Raw genomic sequence first — 24954 nt, forward strand, 5'->3', positions numbered from 1 at the left:
CTGCTCTCGGTCTCCGGTGTCACACATACGATAGCCCGCTTCTGGGTGTTGGGTTTCCACCTGGCCGAGCAGGCCTCCTTGGGCTGCCGTTACCTGGCTACTCTCATCACTAATTCAGCAGCACCTAGGGTCCCAACTCTCTCTCTGGCCAGCTAGGGCAGCATACACCAGGACTCACGGAGGACCACCAACGCAGAGCTGGGGCCGATGCAGAACGGAGAAGAGATGAGCCCGTTAGCGCAGGACAGCAACAAGGCCGGAGGGCCGGCTTCAGAGGAAGAGGAGAAGAGCCAGACACATGGGGGTGTGGAGCCCTCAGCTCCGCCGCTGCCCCCCTCAGACCCGCCTCCGCCTGGGCCACCTGAGTACCCAAGGCCCAGGCTCGTCTTCCACACCCAGTTGGCCCATGGCAGCCCTACAGGCCGCATCCATGGCTTCACCAATGTCAAGGAGTTGTATGCCAAAATCGCTGAGGTGTTTCATATCTCTCCCTCGGAGGTACGGTAGGCTAGGGTGTTCTTTGTTCATTTCTGCTGACTGGTTAGGCCATTACAGTATATAATCTGATCATTTGGATGTTCTGCTTTTAGGTCATGCTGACAGTTTGGATTATTATGTAATGTATAAATAGTCTCCTTGTTTGGTTAAGGTTGATTGACTATTTTTGTCTCAAATTATACCTGTTTCCATGATGTACTACACAATCATTTGCTCAGGATTATGTTCATAGTTTTGGACTTTGATCATTTTGACTTTTGATTAACTGTCACAGATGAAATACAAATAGTCAGTTTTAAAATAATTAATTAAACATTTCCAGAACATTCCAGAGCCGAATTCTGAGTGACAGGTGCAAAATTTGCCAAAATTAGTAGTTACTGAGTTGTCTTTATGGTAACTAATGAACGCTTTTAACATCGAACATCTCCAATGTGAGGATGACCTTCTAGTAATGTCGTAAAAGCAGCTGGAAGAACATACAAAATGTCCTTGAGCGAAATCTACTGATCTGGTCTCAATGCCATGACAGATGACAGAAAGATATGGATGATTGAAGGTAGGTCAGGAGAATTATATAATATAGTTTCAAGAAGACATTTGATACTATAATACTTCAATACAGAAGGTTCCTTTTTTTTACTGTAATACCGACGGTTCCTTTTTTTTTACTGTAATACAGAAGGTTCCTTTTTTTTACTGTAATACAGAAGGTTCCTTTTTTTACTGTAATACAGAAGGTTCCTTTTTTAACTGTAATAGCGAAGGTTCCTTTTTTTACTGTGGGGGGGGGTTGTTTGTCAATGTTCCTAATAATTCTGTAGTTTGTATATGTGATATTATAACGTGCTCTTTGTATTTAAGGCTTATTAGTGAGAGTACACTGAAATGTTCATAAATGTCTTCGTTTGTGCCCTTGTATTTTGCTCAGTGCTCTTGAATGCGAAACACATTCCAGCAAAAAGGACAAATAAAAGAAGTGAACAGTAGAAGAGCACAATCATATTCTGATTCTATTCGAACCATATTCTGATTCTATTCTGATCATATTCTGATTCTATTCTGATTCTATTCTGATCATATTCTGATTATATTCTGATCATATTCTGATTCTATTCTGATCATATTCTGATTCTATTCTGATCATATTCTGATTATATTCTGATCATATTCTGATTATATTCTGATCATATTCTGATCATATTCTGATTCTATTCTGATCATATTCTGATTATATTCTGATCATATTCTGATTCTATTCTGATCATATTCTGATCATATTCTGATTCTATTCTGATTTTATTCTGATCATATTCTGATTCTATTCTGATTTTATTCTTATCATATTCTGATTCTATTCTGATCATATTCTAATCATATTCTGATTCTATTTGGATCATATTATAATCATATTCTGATTATATTTCTGATCATATTCCAATCATATTCTGATCATGTCCCGATTCTATTCTGATCATATTCTAATCATATTCTGATTCTATTCTGATCATATTCTGATCATATTCTGATTCTATTCTGATTTTATTCTGATCATATTCTGATTCTATTCTGATTTTATTCTTATCATATTCTGATTCTATTCTGATCATATTCTAATCATATTCTGATTCTATTCTGATCATATTCTAATCATATTCCGATCATATTCCGATTCTGAACGTATTCCGATCATATTCTTATTCTATTCTGATCATATTCCGATTCTATTCTGATCATATTCTGATTCTATTCTGATTCTATTTCTGATCATATTCCAATCATAATCTGATCATATTCTGATTCTATTCTAATCATATTCTGATTATATTCTGATTATATTCTAATCATATTCTGATTATATTCTGATTATATTCTAATCATATTCCGATCATATTCTGATTCTATTCTAATCACATTCTGATTATATTTCTGATTATATTCTAATCATATTCTGATTATATTTCTAATCATATTCCAATCATATTCTGATTTATATTTCAAATTCTAGGCGTTTGGACAGGACAGTCTGTGTTCATAGGCATAAAAAAAGTAGTCAGCAAGCTGGCAGCATTTCACATCACAACCTGCAATAAAGCTGTTGTCTCACTTTCCACACAGGATTATTTATGCCTGTCCTTGAACTAGTGTTAATGACACCCAGCAAGGCTGAGATGAGAGTTTATACCACAGGAGGTTGGCGGGGCCATAATTGGGGAGGACAAGCTCGTGATAATGGCTGGAGCTACCATTAAACTAACAAGATTGAAAACTATGATTAGTTGACCACTAGGTGAATCCAATGTGTTAGTACTGGGCTGGAGAAAAGCCTGCATACACTGTGGCTCTCCAGGACCAGGATTGTCCTGTCCAGATAAGATCACAAAATGGCCACATGAAGGGCAGTCTCTTTGGTGAATCTATGTTGCAACACTGCCCTCTGCTGTTGGGATTGAGTAGTATGACATGGGAGTCAGGAGAGGTTTGTGAGTAATGTTAAAGGTTGAGTGTAGTGTAGGGCACAATGTTACGGAAAAGTTTCAATACTACCAGAAGGGGATACATCTTTAGATGTCATTACATTTTGCGAAGCTACAGTACTCTCCATTTAGAGGAATGTAGACATATTTACTGAATTAAGATAAAAGCCACATCCATTCTTTCACACCACTTCAGGTTGTTCCATACTGCTGTGACTTAACAAGTTTAGGAGGATGACAGATTAACATTTTAATGGTTCTTCTTTTGAATGGGATGACAATCATTCATGTTCCAAACTACCCTCATGTATTTCCTGCTGACCATTGCTCCTCTCTCCTTTCTCTGTGGGCATAGATCCTTTTCTGTACTCTGAACTCCCACAAGGTGGATATGCAGAAGCTGTTAGGTGGTCAGATCGGCCTGGAGGACTTCATTTTCGCCCACGTCAGGGGCGAGACCAAAGAGGTGGAGGTCACCAAGACGGAGGACGCCCTCGGGCTGACCATCACTGACAACGGAGCAGGGTACGCTTTCATTAAGGTAAAAGCCAGACGTAAAGTAAGTAAGTAAACCTTATCCGAGTCAGAACGTTCCATAGATGTAAAAGCCAGAGGTTAAAGGTCAGAGTAAAAGACCAGGTTTTAAGTGAAGAGAGAGGTCATGTCCCCCCTGCTCAGACTTTGCATGTATCAACCAATGGTTGCGCGCCATGTCATCATCTGTGCAGTCTGGCACCAGATTGCTATAACATGATGTGGTTAGATGATATTTAAAATAGTTCTGACATGAGTCAGCAAAACCTGGGCGGAGGAACGCGCCCTGAAACACACTGTGAAACCAGATTAAAACATTTAAGGATTCTGCCATATTTTAGTAGAGGGAAATACAACACGATGAGGCTCCGCTTCCACGACACTCTGTTTACCTTTCCCTTCCTCCAAACTATGGTCAAATTTGTCACAAAGCAGACTCAAGGCGGTCTTTGAGGTGAACTGTATTTTAGCCTACATGATAAAAGGCCTATCTGACCCTACACAATGTGTTTTTGGAGCAAAACAATGCATTTTAACCACAAAATAACAACAAAACTGTCAAATAGTTTTGCTTCCCACCTGACTGAAGCTTCCCTGTAACATTTTCCTGACTTATGCCTAAGCAATAAAGCCAGAGGGGGTGTGGGTTATGGCCAATATACCACAGCTATGGGTTGTTCTTTATGCACGACGCAACACAGAGTGCCTGTATACAGTCCTTAGCTGTGGTATATTAGCCATATACCACAGACCCCCGAGGTGCCTTATTGCGTAATTAGAAGAGTAAAAATATACATTTTGTCATACCCGTGGTATACGGTCTGATATAACACGGCTTTCAGCCAATCAGCATACAGGGTTCGAACCACTCAGGTTATAATGATGAAAATGTAGTAGTGTAGCCTAGATACTTAACAAGATGTCAACAATTAATAGGAATAGGTAGATGGACTACATCATACCCAAACCCTGTCTGTTTCTTCTGCAGAGGATAAAGGAAGATAGCACCATTGACCAGCTCAAGACTGTATGCGTGGGCGATCACATTGAGGCCATCAATGACCAGAGCATTGTCGGGTGTCGGCACTATGAAGTAGCTAAGATGCTAAAGGAGCAACCAAGGGGAACACCCTTCACACTACGTTTGGTAGGGCCCAAGAAAGCCTTTGGTGAGTAACTAATTCATAGGATGTTGTTGAGGTAACAGTTTCATCCGAGGCAATACTCATTCATTGATTATTTGAAGGATCTTTTATGATTTAGAATTTTTTTGGGGGAGGGGTAGATCAGTTTTAATATTGCGGATAAATTGTAGCTACCATCAATGTACTTGTCTGCATCATTTCCAATCCCCCATATATTTTTTGGGTAAATATATACAGTACCAGTCAAAAGTTTGGACACACCTACTCATTCAATGGTTTATTTTTTTTGACAATTTTCTACATTGCAGAATAATAGAGACAACATCAAAACTATGAAATAACACTTATGGGATCATGTAGTAACCAAAAAATTGTTGAACACATCATAATATATTTTATATTTGAGATTCTTCAAAGTAGCCACCTTGATGACAGCTTTGAACACGCTTGGCATTCTCTCAACCAGCTTCACCTGGAATACATTTCAAACAGTCTTAAAGGAGTTCCCACATATGCTGAGCACTTGTTGGCTGCTTTTCCTTTACTCTGTGGTCCAACTCATCCCAAACCATCTCAATTGGGTTGAGGTTGGGTGATTGTGGAGGCCAGGTCATCTGATGTAGCACTCCATCACTATCCTTCTTGGTCAAATAGCCCTTACACAGCCTGGAGGTGTTTTGGGTCATTGTGCTGTTGAAAAACAAACGATAGTTCCACTAAGCTCAAACCAGATGGGATGGCTTATCGTTGCAGAATGCTGTGGTTGCCATGCAGGTTAAGTGTGCCTTGAATTCTAAATAAATCACAGACAGTGCCACCAGCAAAGCACTCCCACACCATCACACCTCCTCCTCCGTGCTTCACGGTGGGAACCACACATGTGGAGATCATCCGTTCACCTACTCTGTGCCTCAAAGACAAAGCGGTTGGAACCAAAAATCATCAGACCAAAGGACAGATTTGCACCGGTCTAATGTCCATTGCTCGTGTTTTATGGTCCAAGCAAGTCTCTTCTTCTTTTTGGTGTCCTTTAGTAGTGGTTTCTTTGCAGGAATTTGACCATGAAGTCCTGAATCACGCTGTCTTCTCTGAACAGTTGATGTTGAGATGTGTCTGTTACTTGAACTCCAATTAGCTGGTTGATAATATGCTAAATGGCATATTATTACTAGTAGTTCCGGTTTCATTTTGTTTTTAATGAACAGCTGCAATACAGTTTATGCATATGGAGTTATAAGTACTGCAAAGACATCTTGACTCCACAGCATGAAGATAAAAAGTTGTCTGACTCTGGAGCTGTAACCTCTAATTCAGGGCTCTCCAACCCTGTTCCTGGAGCGCTACCATCCTGTAGAGTTTCTCTCCAACCCTGTTCCTGGAGCGCTACCATCCTGTAGAGTTTCTCTCCAACCCTGTTCCTGGAGACCTACCATCCTGTAGAGTTTCTCTCCAACCCTGTTCCTGGAGCGCTACCATCCTGTAGAGTTTCTCTCCAACCCTGTTCCTGGAGCGCTACCATCCTGTAGAGTTTCTCTCCAACCCTGCTCCTGGAGCGCTACCATCCTGTAGAGTTTCTCTCCAACCCTGTTCTTGGAGAGCTACCATCCTGTAGGGTTTCTCTCCAACCCTGTTCTTGGAGAGATACCATTCTGTAGGGTTTCTCTCCAACCCTGTTCCTGGAGAGCTACCATCCTGTAGGGTTTCTCTCCAACCCTGTTCTTGGAGAGCTACCATCCTGTAGGGTTTCTATCCAACCCTGTTCCTGGAGAGCTAGCATCCTGTAGGGTTTCTCTCCAACCCTGTTCTTGGAGAGCTAGCATCCTGGAGGGTTTCTCTCCAACCCTGTTCTTGGAGAGCTACCATCCTGTAGGGTTTCTCTCCAACCCTGTTCTTGGAGAGCTACCATCTTGTAGGGTTTCTATCCAACCCTGTTCCTGGAGAGCTACCATCCTGTAGGGTTTCTCTCCAACCCTGTTCTTGGAGAGCTACCATCCTGTAGAGTTTCTCTCCAACCCTGTTCCTGGAGAGCTACCATCCTGTGGGTTTCTCTCCAACCCTGTTCCTGGAGAGATACCATCCTGTGGGTTTCTCTCCAACCCTGTTCTCGGAGAGCTACCATCCTGTAGGGTTTCTATCCAACCCTGTTCTCCGAGAGCTACCATCCTGTAGGGGTTCTCTCCAACCCTGTTCTCCGAGAGCTACCATCCTGTAGGGTTTCTATCCAACCCTGTTCTCCGAGAGCTACCATCCTGTAGGGTTTCTATCCAACCCTGTTCTCCGAGAGCTACCATCCTGTAGGGTTTCTATCCAACCCTGTTCTCCGAGAGCTACCATCCTGTAGGGGTTCTTTCCAACCCTAATCTAGCACACCTGATTCTAATAATTAGCTGGTTGATAAACTGAATAAGGTTAGTTCCAACTGGGGTTGGAGCGAAAACCTACAGAAGGGTAGTTTTCCAGGAACAGGGTTGGAGAGCCCTGCCAGAACCCTCCCCTGGTCAGAAAACAGATTTACAATCCCTCTGACATTCACCCTAGACCTGCTATCAGGAGGTTTTGAACACTGAACTAAAATGTACCCCATGGATCTGGAAAACACATACTTCACTTTTTAACTACATTTACTGATAAATGAGCTAATGGGAAAATGGTTTCATAATAATTCACAGGGGAAATGCCTCTGGAGCCAACACTTGATTGCAGTAAATGACTACTCCTTATCAACATCTGTCCAGAGAGGGGAAAAAAACCCTGAAGCCATGCTATGACTTCCTGTGAACAATCAGTAACACTCAATTACTCTGTCAGAGTAAACACATCACATATCAAAGATAAAAATAGTTATGAAACATAATTACTGTAAGGTAAACTTGAACTTGTTGCAATGGGCAACTGTATTTATTTGTATGCCCATTGCTAAAATGCTGAGAAGTATGCCTAGTAATGCTGTATTTAGTCCTGAAATTAAAATGCTGGGATACATTTAGAGTGTTGGAGAGTGTACAGTGCATTCAGAAAGTATTCAGACCCCTTGACTTAAAAAAAATAAATTACGTTACAGCCTTATTTAAAAAAATGTTATATTCTATTTAACCTTTATTTAACTAGGCAAGTCAGTTAAGAACAAATTCTTATTTACAATGACGGCCTACCAAAAGGCAAAAGGCCTCCTAAATACAATATAAATATAGGACGAAACACACATCACAACAAGAGAGACAACACAACACTACATAAAGAGAGACCTAAGTGTCACGTCCTGGCCAGTATAAGGGTCAATTGTTATTGTAGTTTGGTCAGGACGTGGCAGAGGGTATTTGTTGTATGTGGTTCGGAGTGGTGTGTTTGTTGTAGGGGATTTGATTTATGTATTTCGGGTTTTTTTGGGCACTGTTCCTTGTTTATGTATTTCTATGTTGATCTAGCTGGTTGTATGTCTATGTTTGGTTAATTGGGGTTGGGACTTTCAATTGAAGGCAGGTGTTGTCTATTTGCCTTTGATTGAGAGTCCCATATGTTAGGGTGTGTTTGTCTTTTGTGGGAGATTGTTTGTGAGCACTGCGTTATTGAGCCTACTACACTGGTGTGAGTATCATTTATTGTTTTGTTTTTCCTGTGGATGCTTTTTGTTTTTTCCCATTAAAAGAATGAGTATCCACAACTCTGCTGCATTTTGGTCCTCCTCTCTGCAACACCATGACATAATTCGTGGCACTAAGACAACATAGCAAGGCAGCAACACATGACAACAACATGGTAGCAACACAACATGGCAGCAGCACAACATGGTAGCAGCACAAAACATGGTACAAACATTATTGGGCACAGACAACAGGACAAAGGGCACGCATGTAGAGACAACAATACATCCCGCGAAGCAGCCACAACTGTCAGTAAGAGTGTCCATGATTGAGTCTTTGAATGAAGAGATGGAGATAAAACTGTACAGTTTGAGTGTTTTTTGCAGATCGTTCCAGTCGCTAGCTGCAGCGAACTGAAAAGAGGAGCGACCCAGAGATGTGTGCTTTGGGAACCTTTAACAGAATGTGACTGGCAGAACTATTGTTGTATCTGGAGGATAAGGGCTGCAGTAGGTATCTCAGATGGGGGGAGTGAGGCCTAAGAGGGTTTTATAAATAAGCATCAACCAGTGGGTCTTGCGACAGGTATACAGAGATGACCAGTTTACAGAGAATATAGAGTGCATTGATGTGCCCTGTAAGTAGCATTGGTGGCAAATCTGATGGCCGAATGGTAAAGAACATCTAGCCGCTCGAGAGCACCTTTACCTGCCGATCTATAAATGATGTCTCCATAATCTAGCATGGGTAGGATGGTCATCTGAATCAAGGTTAGTTTGGCAGCTGGGGTGAAAGAGGAGCGATTACGATAGAGGAAACCAAGTCTAGATGTGACTTTAGGCTGCAGCTTTAATATGTGCTGAGAGAAGGACAGTGTACCATCTAGCCTTACTCCCAAGTACTTGTATGAGGTGACTACCTCAAGCTCTAAACCCTCAGAGCTAGTAATCACACCTGTGGGTCGAGGGGCATTCTTCTTACCAAACCACATGACTTATGTTTCGTGAGGTGTTCAGAATAAGGTTAAGGGCAAAGAAAGCTTGTTGGACACTAAGAAAGCTTAGTTGTATAGCGTTTTACTCAAAATCCGGAGAAGGGCCCCCCCTAAGACTGTGCCATCTACATATAAATGGATGAGAGAGCTTCCTACTGCCTGTGCTATGTTGTTGATGTAAATTGAGAAGAGTGTGGGGCCTAGGAACAGATGGCTGAGCAGATGTTTTGACTTTATGCACTGCACTCTTTGAGAGAGGTAGTTAGCAAACCAGGCCAAAGGTCCCTCAGAGACACCAATACTCCTAAGCCGGCCCACAAGAATGGAATGGTCTACTGTATCAAAAGCTTTGGCCAAGTCAATAAAAATAGCAGCACAACATTGCTTAGCCTGTTGGGGATAGGGGGCAGTATTTGCACGGCCGGATAAAAAACGTACCCGATTTAATCTGGTTACTACTCCTGCCCAGTAACTAGAATATGCATATAATTGTTTGATTTGGATAGAAAACACCCTAAAGCTTCTAAAACTGTTTGAATGGTGTCTGTGAGTATAACAGAACTCATTTGGCAGGCCAAAACCTGAGAAGATTCCAAACAGGAAGCGCCCTCTGACTATTTCTTGGCCTTCTTGATCATCTCTAACCAAAACAGGGGATCTCTGGCATAACGTGACATTTTCTAACGCTCCCATAGGCTCTCAGAAGGCGCCAGAACGATGAATGGTGGCTTTGCAGGCCATGGCTGAAAAACATTAGCGCATTTGGTAAGTGGTCGATCTGAGGACAATGAGACTGGAGGCGCGTGTACGAGCCAACACCATGTTTACTTTCGCTCTCTTTGAACGAAAACAACGACTCCCGGTCGGAATATTATCGCTTTTTTACGAGAAAAATAGCATAAAAAGTGATTTTAAATAGCATTTGACATGCTTCGAAGTACGGTAATGGAATATTTTGAATTTTTTTGTCACGAAACTCGTCGGGCGCGTCACCTTTCTTTACCCTTCGGATAGTGGCGCCGCTATTTGGATATAACTATGGATTATTTGGAACCAAACCAACACTTGTTATTGAAGTAGAAGTCCTGGGAGTGCATTTGATTACAGCAAAGGTAATCAAACTTTTCTAATAGTAAATCGGAGTTTGGTGAGTACCACACTTGGTGGGTGTCAAAATAGCTAGCCTGTGATGGCCGGGCTATCTACTCAGAATATTGCAAAATGTGCTTTCACCGAAAAGCTATTTTAAAATCGGACATAGCGAGTGCATAAAGGAGTTCTGTATCTATAATTCTTAAAATAATTTGTTTTTTTGTGAACATTTATCGTGAGTAATTTAGTAAATTCACCGGAAGTGTTCGGTGGGAATGCTAGTCACATGCTAGTCACATGCTAATGTAAAAAGCTGGTTTTTGATATAAATATGAACTTGATTGAGCAAAACATGCATGTATTGTATAACATCATGTCCTAGGATTGTCATCTGATGAAGATCATCAAAGTTTAGTGCTGCATTTAGCTGTCTTCTGGGTTTATGTGACATTATATGCTAGCTTGAAAAATGGGTGTCTGATTATTTCTGGCTGGGTACTCTGCTGACATAATCTAATGTTTTGCTTTCGTTGTAAAGCCTTTTTGAAATCGGACAGTGTGGTTAGATTAACGAGAGTCTTGTCTTTAAAATGGTGTAAAATAGTCATATGTTTGAGAAATTGAAGTAATAGCATTTCTAAGGTATTTGAATATCGCGTCACGGGATTACACTGGCTGTTGAGTAGGTGGGACGCAAGCGTCCCACTGGCCCAGAGAGGTTAGAAACAAGGGCAATGATGACATCATTGAGGACCTTTTAAGGTTGCAGTGACACATCCATAACCTGAGTGGAAACCAGATTGCATACCAGAGAGAATACTATAGACATCAAAAAAGCCTGTCAGTTGATTATTGACAAGTTTTTCCAACACTTTTGATAAACAGTGCAAAATAGAAATTGGCCTATAACAGTTAGGATCAGCTTGATCTCTCCCTTTAAATAAAAGATGCACCGTGGCTGCATTCCAAGCAATGGGAACCTCCTCAGAGAGGATCAAAAAGCCCCTATCATCGCCAAGCCAATCTCCGGTTACAAAGGTCAGAGATAGGCTTGGCGTTGATAGGGGTAGCAACCTTAAAGAAGAGAGGTTCTACACCATCTGACCCAGATGTTTTTTTGGTGGTCAAGTTTAAGGAGGTCCTTTAGCACCTCGGACTCAGTGAATGCCTGCAGGGAGAGACTTTGTAGTGGGGAAGGAGAAAAAGAGGGAGGAGCATTGGGGATAGTCACATTAGAAGGGTTGGGAGATGAAGAAATGTTGGACGGGTAAGGAGGCATGGCTGAGTCAAATAGGAATCCTCAAACTATGGCCCTAAAGGGTTTAACCTGTTGGGGGTAGGGGGCAGTATTTTCACGGCCGGATGAAAAATGTACCCAATTTAAACAGGTTGCTACTCTGGCCTAGAAACTAGAATATGCCTATTATTAGTAGATTTGGATAGAAAACACTCTGACGTTTCTAAAACTGTTTGAATGGTGTGTCTGAGTATAACAGAACTCATATGACAGGCAAAAACCTGAGAAAAATCCAAGCAGGAAGTGGAAAGTCTGAGAATTGTAGTTCTTCTTTTGATTCTCTATTGAAGCTACAGTGTCTGTGGGGTGACATTGCACTTCCTAAGGCTTCCATTGGCTGTCTAAAGCCTTCAGAAAGTGGTTTGAGCATCCACCTGTCACTGGGCAGATAATAGGAGCTCAGTTTCTGAGTGGACTGCCTGGCAACAAAGGGATTGGATATGCGCGAGCACGCCGTTCCTTCTTTTTCTTCTTGAATTAATATGCTATTGTCCGGTTGGAATATTATCGCAATTTTACGTTAAAAATACCATTAAGATTGATTTTAAAAAGCGTTTGACATGCTTCTAAGTACGGTAATGGAACATTTTGACTTTTCGTCTCTCGTTCCGCGCTCGCGCGTTATGCCTTTGGATAAGTGATCTGTACGCACGAACAAAACGGACGTATTTGTACATAAATATGGATTATTTCGAACAAAAACAACATTTCTTGTGGAAGTAGCAGCACTGGGAGTGCATTCTGACGAAGGTCAGAAAAGTTAAGAGAATATTTCTAATACTATATCTGAGTTTAGTTTGCCCCAAACTTGGCGGGTGTCTGAATAGCTCACCGTGATGGCTGAGCTATGTACTCAGAATATTGAAAAATGTGCTTTCTCCGTAAAGATTTTAACGATATTAAAATCTGACACAGCGGTTGCATCCAGGGGTAGTCTATCTATAATTCTTTAAATAATTGTTATATATTTTGTCAACGTTTATGATGAGTATTTTTGTAAATTGATGTGCACATTCACCGGACGTTTTGCATTTTCTGAACATCACGCGCCAATGTAAAATGCTGTTTTTGGATATAAATATGAACTTTATCGAACAAAACATACATGTATTGTGTAACATAATGTCCTAGGCGTGTCATCCGATGAAGATCGTCAAAGGTTAGTGCTTCATTTAGCTGTGTTTTGGGTTTTATTGACACATGTCCTTGCTTGGAAAATGGATCTGTGATTATTTTTGTCTATGTACTCTCCTAACATAATATAATGTTTTGCTTTCGCTGTAAAGCCTTTTTGAAATCGGACAATGTGGTTACATCAAGGAGAAGTGGCCCTGTGTGGCTCAGTTGGTAGAGCATGGTGTTTGCAACGCCAGGGTTGTGGGGTTGATTCCCACGGGGGACCAGTACGGAAACAAATGTATGTATTCACTGTCAGTCGCTGTGGAAATGAGTGTCTGCTAAATGACTAAAATGTAAGGGTATCTTTAAAATGGTGTAAAATAGTTGTATGTTTGAGAAAGTTGAATTATGACATTTTGTTGTTTTTGAATTTGCCGCCCTGATATTTCACTGGCTGTGTCCCGCAGGTGGGACGCTAGCGTCCCACGTAGCCCATAGAAGTTAACAAAGATAAACCACAACATTTCATTTCTAGCTCGAACCTAAAAATATCTTGATAGTGACACCCTAAAGACTGTCAGGTGCGCTAGTCCAGTGTCACTTTGATTATGCTTGCACATCATGGTTCATCAGCATCCCCTAACATCTAAAGAATAAGCTACAGACCAGCCAAAAAAACAACTATTTATCTTACAGGTGCACTTGACCAAATGCACTTGATCAAATGACCCCACCATGGTTGATAAACTGTTAGGTTCTAAATAAACTGAATTAAAAACTCACGGACAACTAGTTAATCTCAAACCAAGTTTATTCACCCACTGGGTCACACAGCTGTATAAGACAAAAACACAATTACGCAAGCACTGGTATTTAAACCGTCCTCCTATGCTGAGTCTCCTCCTTACACATCTGGACAGCCAATACATCTCTGTTGCTAAGCAGGAAGTTAAGTGATATGGGTAATAAACTGTTCCTTCATGTGAACTGACCTCGACCCCCATTCCTCACGAATCCACAGCTATGCACCCTTATCAGTGAACGCCACCATTTGATTGCCTTTTTCTTACTTAGTAACACTCCAAGCTCCTGGTTCATATCCAACCTTAATTGACCCCACTGCAGTTGAAGTCGGAAGTTAACATACACTTAGGTTGGAGTCATTAAAACTTGTTTTTCAACCACTCCACAAATTTGTTGTTAACAAACTATAGTTTTGGCAAGACAATTAGGACATCCATTTTGTGCATGACACAAGTCATTTTTCCAACAATTGTTTACAGACAGATTATTTCACTTATCATTCACTGTATCGCAATTCCAGTGGGTCAGAAGTTTACATACACTAAGTTGACTGTGCCTTTAAACAGCATGGAAAATTCCAGAAAAGGATGTCATGGCTTTAGAAGCTTCTGTTAGGCTAATTGACATCATTTGAGTAAATTGGAGGTGTACCTGTGGATGTATTTCAAGGCCTACCTTCAAACTCAGTGCCTCTTTGCTTGACATCATGGGAAAATCAAAAGAAATCAGCCAAGACACCAGAAAAAATTGTAGACCTTCATAAGTCTGGTTCATCCTTGGGAGCAATTTCCAAATGCCTGAAGGTACCACGTTCATCTGTAAAAACAATAGTACGCAAGTATAAACACCATGGGACCACGCAACCGTCATACCGCTCAGGAAGGAGACGCTTTCTGTCTCCTACAGATGAACGGACTTTGATGCGAAAAGTGCGAATCAATCCCAGAACAACAGCAAAGGACTTCCTCCAGCAAAGGATGCTGGAGGAAACGGGTACAAAAGTATCTCTATATCCACAGTAGAACGAGTACTATATCAACATAACCTGAAAGGCCGCTCAGCAAGGAAGAAGCCACTGCTCCAAACCACCATTAAAAAGCCAGACTACGGTTTGCAACTGCACATTGGGAAAAAGATCGTATTTTTTTGAGAAATGTGGCCAAACAGTTTCTGTAATATAATAATGACCATCGCTATGTTTGGAGGAAAAAGGGGGAGGCTTGCAAGCTGAAGAACACCATCCCAACTGTGAAGCACGGGGGTGGCAGCATCATGTTGTGGGGGTGCTTTGCTGCAGGAGGGACTGGTGCGCTTCACAAAATAGATGGCATCATGAGGGAGGACAATTATATGGATATATTGAAGCAGCAACTCAAGACATCAGTCAGGAAGTTTAAGCTTGGTCGCAAATGGGTCTTCCAAATGGACAATAACCCCAAGCATACTTCCAAAGTTGTGGCAAAATGGCTTAAGGACAACCAAGTCAAGGTATGAGGCAGCATCATGTTGTGGTTGTGCTTTGCTGCAGGAGGGACTGGTGCCCTTCTCAAAACAGATGGCATCATGAGGGATGAAAAGTCAAGGTAGGTGGCAGCATCATATTGTGGCCATCAAAAAACCCTGACCTCAATCCTATAGAAAATTTGTGGGCAAAACTGAAAAGCGTGTACAAGCAAGGAGGCCTACAAACCTGACTCAGTTACACCAGCTCTGTCAGAAGGAATGGGCCAAAATTCACCCAACTTATTGTGGGAAGCTTGTAAAAGGCTACCTGAAACGTTTGACCCAAGTTAAACAATTTAAAGACAATGCTACGAAATATTAGTTGAGTATATGTAAACTTCTGACCCACTGGGAATGTGATGAAAGAAATAAAAGCACATTCTTAAAATAAAGTGTTGATCCTAACTGACCTAAAACAGGGAATTTTTACTAGGATTAAATGTCAGGAATTGTGAAAAACTGAGTTTTAATTGGCTAAGGTGTATGTAAACTTTCGACTTCAACTGTACATACAGATAACCATTCACTTCTGGTGTCGCAAGTATTTCAAATTACAACCCAACAACTGAAACCAGACTGTGGCCCTTCTCCCCTCCATACCTAATGTGACACCCTGATCTGTTTCACCTGTCTTTGTGCTTGTCTCCACCCCCCTCCAGGTGTCGCCCATCTTCACCTATTATACCCAGTGCATTTATACCTGTGTTGTCTGCTGCCAGTTCGTCTTGTTTCGTCAAGCCTACCAGCGTGTTTTTTTCTGTGCTCCGGTTTTTCCTAGTCTCTGTTTTCTAGCCCTCCCTGTTCCGACCTTTTCTGCAAGTCCTGACGCTAAGCCCGCCTGCCTGACCATTCAGCCTGCCCTGACCTCGCGCCTGCCTGCCGCCCTGTACCTTTCGGACTCTGACCTGGTTAATGAACTTCTGCCTGTCCTTGACCTACCTGTTGCCTGCCCTTTGTATTTGAATAAATATCAGAGACTCAAACCATCTGCCTCCTGTGTCTGCATCTGGGTCTTGCCCTGTGTCCTTATAGTACGAACTGGACATGACTGACCCAGCAGACTCGGACTGGCTTCGCAATGCTGTCTCCCTGCAGGGAGCCACCATTGAAAAGCATGAGGAGCTACTTCAGAATCTTATGGAAGGTCTCCAACCTTGGCGGGATGCCATGACCAGGATTTCAAAACGTTACTGGAGCAATTAGTTGGAATATCTATCAGGCAGCGTGCCACAACGGAGACCTCCCGGAGGCTCAGTAATCCTCCTGCCAGTAATGATTTTGTGCAGCCTACCCCGGCTTTCTGAGAACCCCACTTACCTCCTCCTGAGCGCTCTGTTGGGGACCCTGGAACCTACCGGGCGTTTCTTTCCCAGTGCTCCCTCATCTTTGAGCTGCAGCCCTCTTCGTTCTTATAGCGCTAATGTCTGGTAAAACACCCTCCTGGGCTATGGTGGATAGGGGGCAACAATCTGCCATTTGCCTTTGTTTGGAGGATTTCATGGCGACGGTGAGGAAGGTATTCTATTCTCCGGTGTCCGGGAGAGAGGCTTCCCGAAAGCTACTTCGATTACGTCAAGAACCCCGTAGTGTGGCAGACTATGCGGTAGACTTTTGCATGTTGGCCGCCGAGAGTGCCTGGAACCCCGAGTCTCTGTTCAATACTTTTCTTCATGGACTATCAGATGAGATTAAAGATGAGCTCGCTGCTCAGGAGTTACCCCTATACCTCGACTCCCTCATAGCCTTAACTATAAGAACCCCGGAAGTCCCCGACGCCTGCATTCCGAGAGGATCCGAAGTCACCCGAGTCCCCTCAGGAATCATCGGGAACGGGTGATTCGTTTTCTACTGTGCCTATGCAACAGGGCAGAGCTAGATTGTCGCTTCAGGAACGATTGCATAGGCTTAACTCCAACAGTTGCCTGTATTGAGGTGCTACAGGGCATTACAAATCCACATGTCCAGTAAAAGACCAGACTCATCAGTTTGGTGCGAGTACTATGTTGGGCATACTGGGAGTTTTCCAACTCCCATTACTCGTACTGTTATCCTGCTGTGGGGTGACCAGTCTAAATCTCTCCGGGTGCTCATTGACTGGGGCTGATGAGAGTTTTATGGACGCAAATCTGGTATCGGAGCTGGGTATCTCCACACAACTCCTCTCCGTTCCCATGGACGCCAGAGCACTGGACGGAATGCACCATTGGCAGGTTCACTCATAATACGGTGCCCATTAACCTGCGTGTGTCGGGCAATCACAGTGAGTCCATACAGCTTCTTCTCATTGAATCTCCCCATGTTCCTGTTTTGGGATTTTCATGGCTCCAGAGGCACAACCCCGTTATTGACTGGACCACTGGTTCTATCCTGGGTTGGAGCCCGTTCTGCCACTCACATTGCCTTAAAGCGGCGCAGCCTGCCACGGGATGTCCTCCTGTGGGCTCTGGTAAAGCCTCGGAGTACCAGGACCTCCTGGAGGTTTTCATCAAGGCACGAGCCACCTCCCTCCAACCGCACCGTCCCTACGATTGTGCTATTGATCTCCTCCCGGGCACATGGGTGGCTTTATTCCCTGTCTGGCCCGGAGACCAAGGCCATAGAGGAGTACATTGAGGACTCTCTGTCTGCTGGGAGCATTTGACCTTCTCCCTCCCCTGCCGGCAAGGGATTCTTCTTTGTGGAAAAAAAGGACAAGACCCTGCATCCATGTATTGACTATTAGGGCCTCAATGACATCACAGTTAAGAATCGTTACTTCTCTCCTCGGCAATCGAACCTCTCCAGGGGGCAACCATCTTATCTAAATTGGACTTTCGGAATGCCTACCACCTAGTTTGGATACACGAAGGAGACAAGTGGAAGACGGCCTTCACCACAGCTAGTGGACACTATGAGTACCTGGTCATGCTGTTTGGACTCACCAGTGTTCCAGGCCCTGGTCAACGATGTGCTCCGTGACATGTTGAATCAATTTGTGTTTGTCTACCTCAACGACATTTTTTTGTTTTCTCCTTCTCAGGAACACGTCCTCCATGCCTGACAAGTCCTTCAGCACCTCCTAGAGAACCAGTTGTTCGTGAAAGCAGAGAAGTGCGAATTCCACTGCTCCACCATCTCCTTTCTGGCATACGTCATCGCTGAAGGGAATGTTCAGATGGATCGTGAAAATGATAGCGGTGATGGATTGGCCCCAACTCGCATCCAGATTGCAGCTGCAAAGTTACCTAGGATTTGCTAATGTCTACCGCCGCTTCATTCGGGGCTACAGCACCCTGGCGGCTCCCCTCTGCACTCATCTCTCCCAAGGTGCCATTCACATGTTCCCCAGCTGTTGACAGGGTGTTTTTGGACCTTAAGCATCAGTTTACTACAGCCCCCATCCTCATCCATCCGGACCCGTCCCGTCAGTTCGTGGTTGATGTCGACACTTATGATGTTGGAGTGGGGGCCGTCCTCTCCCAGCGGTCTGCCCAGGACCAAAAGCTGCATCCCTGTGCCTTCCTGTCTTATCATCTCAACCCTGCTGAGAGAAACTACGACATAGGAAATTGGGAACTTCTGGAGGGTCGAGATTACATTTTTATTTTACCTTTATTTAACTAGGCAAGTCAGTTAAGAACAAATTCTTATTTTCAATGATGGCCTAGGAACAGTGGGTTAACTGCCTTGTTCAGGGGCAGAACAACAGATTTGTACCTTGTCACCTCAGGGATTCGAACTTGCAACCTTTCGGTTACTAGTCCAACACGCTGGCTGGAAGGGGCGGCACATCCATTTTTGGTGTGGGCCGACCATAAGAATTTAGAATATCTCTGCACCGCCAAGCGCCTTAACTCTAGACAGGCCAGTGGGGCTCTGTCATTCACCAGGTTCAACTTCACCATCTCCTACAGCCCAGGGTCCAAGAATGTGAAGCCGGACGCTCTCTCTCACCTGTATAGTTCCGCTGCCACACCTTCTGACTCTGAGACCATCCTCCCTACCTCATGTCTTGCTGCTACAGTTGTCTGATGTATCGAGAGCCTGATTCTCAAGGCACGACGTTCCTGGATAATCGGATGTTTGTCCCTGGAATGGGCTCTTTCCTCCAAGCTCACCTGCCATCCGTGCTCCCGTCGAACGCTGGCCTTCCTCCGACAACGCTTCTGGTGGACCACTATGGTTCCTGACGTCTCAGCATTCGTTGCCGCATGCAGTGTGTGCTCAGAATAAGACTCTGCGGCAAGCTCCGGCTGGCCTCCTTCAGTCACTTCCTGTTCCTCATCGCTCCTGGTCCCATATATCCCTGGATTTTGTCACTGAGCTTCCTCCATCTGACGGCAGCACCACTATCTTGACAGTAGTGGATAGGTTCTCTAAAGCCGCCCATTTGGGTTTCATCCCCTGTCCAACGGCCAGTCTTAGCATGCCAATCAAGACCTGGAGACGATGCTTAGGTGCCTCATCTCGACCAACCCCACCACCTGGAGCTGGCAACTTGTGTGGGTGGAGTACAACCAGAACAATCTTCCATGCTCGGCCACTGGGCTCTCGCCCTTCGAGTTCTCCATGGGGTATCCATGGGGTATCAGCCCCCGCTCTTCCCAGCCGCTGTCGGCGTACCTGGAAGAGCGCTCGGTCTGCTCTTCTCAAGACCACCTCCAGGTATCGTCGACAAGCGGACCACCACCGGACTCCGGCTCCCTGCCGGCTGTCTATGCGAAACCTGCCCCTCCGGGTGGAGTCCCGTAAACTTTCCCCCTGTTTTATTATTTATTTCCCCATCTCTAAAGTCCTTAGTCCCACTGCTGTTTGTCTTTTATTGCTCGTATCTTCCGTATACATCCCACTTCATGAGCCCTTGCCTCACAGCCCTTTGTCTCCTGTTTCCAGGCCCACCCCTCCTCCCCGTCTCATTGATGGCCTTCCGGCGTATACGGTAAGACGCCTCCTGAGTGTTCGACCTCGGGGTAGAGGTTTCTAGTACCTGGTTGACTGGGAGGGTAATGGCCCGGAGGAGAGGTGCTGGGTCCCAGCTAAGGACATCCTGGACCTGGCCCTCATCGACTTTCACCGCCAGCATCCCTGTCAACCAGGTATGCGCCCAGGTAGGACGCCAGGTGGCGCCCCTGGGGGGGGGGGGAGAGTACTGTCACACCTTGATCTGTTTCACCTGTCTTTGTGCTTGTCTCTACCCCCCTCCAGGTGTCGCCCATCTTCCCCCATTATACCCAGTGCATTTATACCTGTGTTGTCTGCTGCCAGTTCGTCTTGTCTCGTCAAGCCTACCAGCGTGTTTTTTTTTTCCCATGTTCCTGTTTTTCCTAGTCTCTGTTTTCTAGCCCTCCCTGTTCCGACCTTTTCTGCAAGTCCTGACGCTAAGCCCGCCTGCCTGACCATTCAGCCTGCCCTGACCTCGCGCCTGCCTGCCGCCCTGTACCTTTCGGACTCTGACCTGGTTAATGAACTTCTGCCTGTCCTCGACCTGCCTATTGCCTGTCCCTTGTATTTGAATAAATATAAGAGACTCTAACCATCTGCCTCCTGTGTCTGCATCTGGGTCTTGGCGTGTCGTTATAACCTAGCATCTAACAATATCATGTTCTGACAGATTGTAAACTCTCTGCATTACCCTCTCTCCCTCAGTAACATGAATAAGGATATTTCAAGTTTAGAACCCATCAAAACTAAGCAAACATGGATCCATGCACATCATATGAGGCTGCCAGTAAAATGTTTCCATTGTCTGTGGCAGTAAATGAGGGCTGTTAATAATTGAAGAGCCTTTACTTACCATTATAACATCGGCTAAATGGATGGTTGACTATGATGGATTATGTTTCATGCTTTATTACACTGCTGAGTGCACTCAGAACACCTCAGAGGACACATGAACTTAATCTGGTCATTTGTTGATTGATATGGAAAACAGTGATGTGAGGTCTGTGGCTAGGTAGGCCAGAGGTAAACTGTTACTGGAAAATATATGGAAATTCTTGTCAAAGATATGGATAAACTCTCTTACACTGATATAGCCCGTTACCTAACTTGTGAACAGTATGCTACCTGGATAACTAAGTGTGGAATAGACTTTAAAGCTAACAATTTATGGTCAGCTGACATGACTTGTCAAAAAGTCAGCCTGTGTCCACCTTTACTGTAGTCTCTCTCACTCCACCATGTTGTATACAGATCTGGACAAAAACAATTGTGTCTGCCTTGTTTTGTTGACCGGAGTCACAACAGACAGGATGTGTGTGGTGCCTTGTTTTGCTGACCGGAATCATAATAGACAGGATGTGTGCGCCTTGTTTTGATGACCAGAGTCATAACAGACAGGAAGGAGCAAAGCAGGAAACTCTGATTCATTTCATATTACCCACAGCATTTCTCATAGAATCAGAGCAATCGTTCACCACCCTCAACACATGGACATCCTCACAGGTTACGCTGATCAGGGCGTTGGCGTTGTCATGTCAACTGGATCTAAGCTGGGAGAGATTTGTGGGATATTTGTGTGCTCATGAGAATTGTTGCGTGTACAGTTGAAGTCGGAAGTTTACATTCAATTAGGTTGGAGATTAAAACTAGTTTTTCAACCACTCCACAAATTTCTTGTTAACAAACTATAGTTTTGGCAAGTCGGTTAGGACATCTACTTTGTGCATGACACAAGTCATTTTTCCAACAATTGTTTACGAACAGATTATTTCACTTATAATTCACTGTATCACAATTCCAGTGGGTCAGAAGATTACATACACTAAGTTGACTGTGCCTTTAAACAGCATGGAAAATTCCAGAAAATTATGTTATGGCTTTAGAAGCTTCTAATTGACATAATTTGAGTCAATTGGTGGTGTACCTGTGGATGTATTTCAAGGCCTACCTTCAAACTCAGTGCCACTTTGCTTGACATCATGGGAAAATCAAAAGACATCAGCCAATACCTCAGAAAAAAATTGTAGACCTCCACAAGTCTGGTTCATCCTTGGGAGCAATTTCCAAATGCCTGAAGGCACCACATTCATCTGTACAAACAATAGTACGCAAGTATAAACACCATGGGACCATGTAGCCGTCATACCGCTCAGGAAGGAGACGCGTTCTGTCTCCTAGAGATGAACGGACTTTGGTGCGAAAAGTGCGAATCAAACCCAGAACAACAGCAAAGGACCTTGTGAAGATGCTGGAGGAAACAGGTACAAAAGTATCTATATCCACAGTAAAATGAGTACTATATCGACATAACCCGAAAGGCCGCTCAGCAAGGAAGAAGCCAGTGCTCCAAAACTGCCACAAAAAAAGCATGGGGACAAAGATTGTACTTTGGAGAAATGTCCTCTGGTCTGATGAAACAAAAATAGAACTGTTTGGCCATAATGACCATCATGTTTGGAGGGAAAAGGGGGAGGCTTGCAACCCGAAGAACACCATCCCAACTGTGAAGCACAGGGGTGGCAGCATCATGTTGTGGGGGTGCTTTGCTGCAGGAGGGACTGGTGCACTTCACAAAATAGATGGCATCATGAGGGAGGAAAATGATGTGGATATATTGAAGCAACATCTCAAGACATCAGTCAGGAAGTTAAAGCTTGGTCGCAAATGGGTCTTCCAAATGGACAATGATGACAAGCATACTTCCAAAGTTGTGGCAAAATGGCTTAAGGACAACCAAGTCAAGCTATTGGAGTGGTCATCACAAAGCCCTGACCTCAATCCTATAGAAGATTTGTGGGCATAGCTGAAAAAGTGTGTGCGAGGAAGGAGGCCTACAAACCTGACTCAGTTACACCAGCTCTGTCAGGAGGAATGGGCTAAAATTCACCCAACTTATTATGGGAAGCTTGTGGAAGGCTATCAGAAATGTTTGACCCAAGTTAAACAATTTGAAGGCAATGCTACTAAATACTAATTGAGTGTATGTAAACTTCTGACCCACTGGGAATGTGATGAAAGAAATAAAAGCTGAAATAAATCATTCTCTCTACTACATTTCACATTCTTAAAATAAACTGTTGATCCTAACTGACCTAAGACAGGGAATTTTTACTAGGATTAAATGTCAGGAATTGTGAAAAACGGAGTTTAAATGTATTTGGCTAATGTGTATGTAAACTTCCGACTTCAACTGTATGTGTGTGTACTTGTGCATGTGTCAGATATGATCGGCATGAGGACCAGGGCACCCAAGTCGAGTGAGGGTAAGATGGTGAATGGGAAGGAGACCCTGCGTCTGCGCTCCAAGGGGTCAGCTACAGTCCAGGAAGTGGTGAGTTTCAATTCACACGTTCCACTGGCCAATGACCTTCTCTGTGACCAACTGGCCACCCCAGAGCAGCTTACGCACGCACACAAACACACATGCACACAATGTCAACTCCAAACACACACACACACACACAATGTCAACTCACGTATGTGTTCAGCACTACATGCTCACACGGGGGGGGGGGGGGGGGGCACAAACACAGACACACACACACACACAGACACACACAATGTCAACTCACGTATGTGTTCAGCACTACATGCTCACACGGGGGGGGGGGGGGGGGGGGCACAAACACACACACACACACACACACCCTGGTGGTGGTCTCACTCTGTCGATGACCACCCGTGCTTTGCCCGAATTCTCATCACAACAGTTTTGGCACACACATTTATTTAACTAAGCAAGTCAGTTAAGAACAATTTCTTATTTACAATGGCAGCCTACACCGGCCAAACCCGGACGACGCTGGGCCAATTGTACACCGTCCTATGGGACTTCTAATCATAGCCGGTTGTGATACAGCCTGGACTCAAACCAGGGTGTCTGTAGTGACACCTTTAGCACTGAGATGCAGTGTCTTAGACCGCTGCACCACTCGGGAGCCATACTTGTGTGCGCGGGTGTGGATGTGTGTGTTTGTGTGCCCCCCCCCCCCCCGTGTGAGCATGTAGTGCTGAACACATACTTGGGGTGACAACCCCCAATCCTTTTGTTGACCCCACTATCAGTTAATGTTCTAGATTGTAACTCTAATTTACAGAACACAGCCAACAAGCTGTCAGGGTCAGTGGAGGCTGATGAACCTAAAAACCAAGGCTTGTCCAGAGTTAGAGTATTGCTAGACATAAAAAAGCCTAATACGTTTTCTGTACAGTATATGGTGAAATCACTGACACCACATACTATTCACAGACTATACACAATATATAATAGGGGTACGGAAAATGTATCTATTCAACACAAAATACTAAATACATCCCAACCTGTTATGATCGTATGTCGAGACGTTTCATTTACCAGCCATGGGTCTGTAGCAGTGGGGGCTCCTCAGAGGAGGAAGGGGAGGACCATCTTTATAAGTGAATTTCATAAAATTATAAATAGTAAAACATTAAAGTTATCCTTTGTAAATAAAACTATACTAAATATATTCACGTCACCAAAAAATGTATTAAAACACCGTCGAGTAGAGTATGCCAGAAGGCTAAACTGAAAAACCTAACCTCTATAAAATAAAAAGATGGGGGAGCCGCAAAAGTTCTTCTGTGCTTCTGGGTGTTTATTTACGTAGTGAATCCGGAAGAAAAACAACAGCACTGCCATCAAAAGTATTCATTATGGGGACAGCTGAAAACAATGCTGCCCCATCAACAGCTCAATCCAAAATGGTCCCCCCTTTGAACTGAGAGGCTCCTTTTCTAGGGGAAGCCCCTCCCATCAGAACATACCAAACACTAATTAATTAAGCAATTACCATCATCAAAGCCTACATTTTCCACTCAGCTAAACATCATGCATTATATTCATTGCACCTTTGCAATCCGTTTCTCATAATACAATATAACAATATAACACATTTACAATATCCCATCCCTACTGACATGGTGTCTTCCAATATGCCCACTGTTTTGCAATGCAGGTCTACAGTAGCCT

General features: G+C 43.8%; 1 protein-coding gene across 1 annotated transcript in view; it reads left to right on the forward strand.

The window, feature by feature from the left end:
• The first annotated feature begins 209 nt into the window (after window positions 1–209).
• The window catches only part of gipc3 (GIPC PDZ domain containing family, member 3), a 30532-nt gene continuing 5787 nt past the window's right edge, over window positions 210–24954 (forward strand). Inside the window, exons 1-4 of the mRNA XM_029695557.1 lie at window positions 210–498; window positions 3331–3516; window positions 4498–4678; window positions 23186–23295. Of these exons, the coding sequence (XP_029551417.1) occupies window positions 226–498; window positions 3331–3516; window positions 4498–4678; window positions 23186–23295 (750 nt within the window). The 5' untranslated portion in view covers window positions 210–225. The remainder of the gene's footprint in view (window positions 499–3330; window positions 3517–4497; window positions 4679–23185; window positions 23296–24954) is intronic.

The sequence above is a fragment of the Salmo trutta genome, chromosome 17 (genome assembly GCF_901001165.1).
Source record: "Salmo trutta chromosome 17, fSalTru1.1, whole genome shotgun sequence".
Taxonomy (NCBI): Eukaryota; Metazoa; Chordata; class Actinopteri; order Salmoniformes; family Salmonidae; genus Salmo; species Salmo trutta.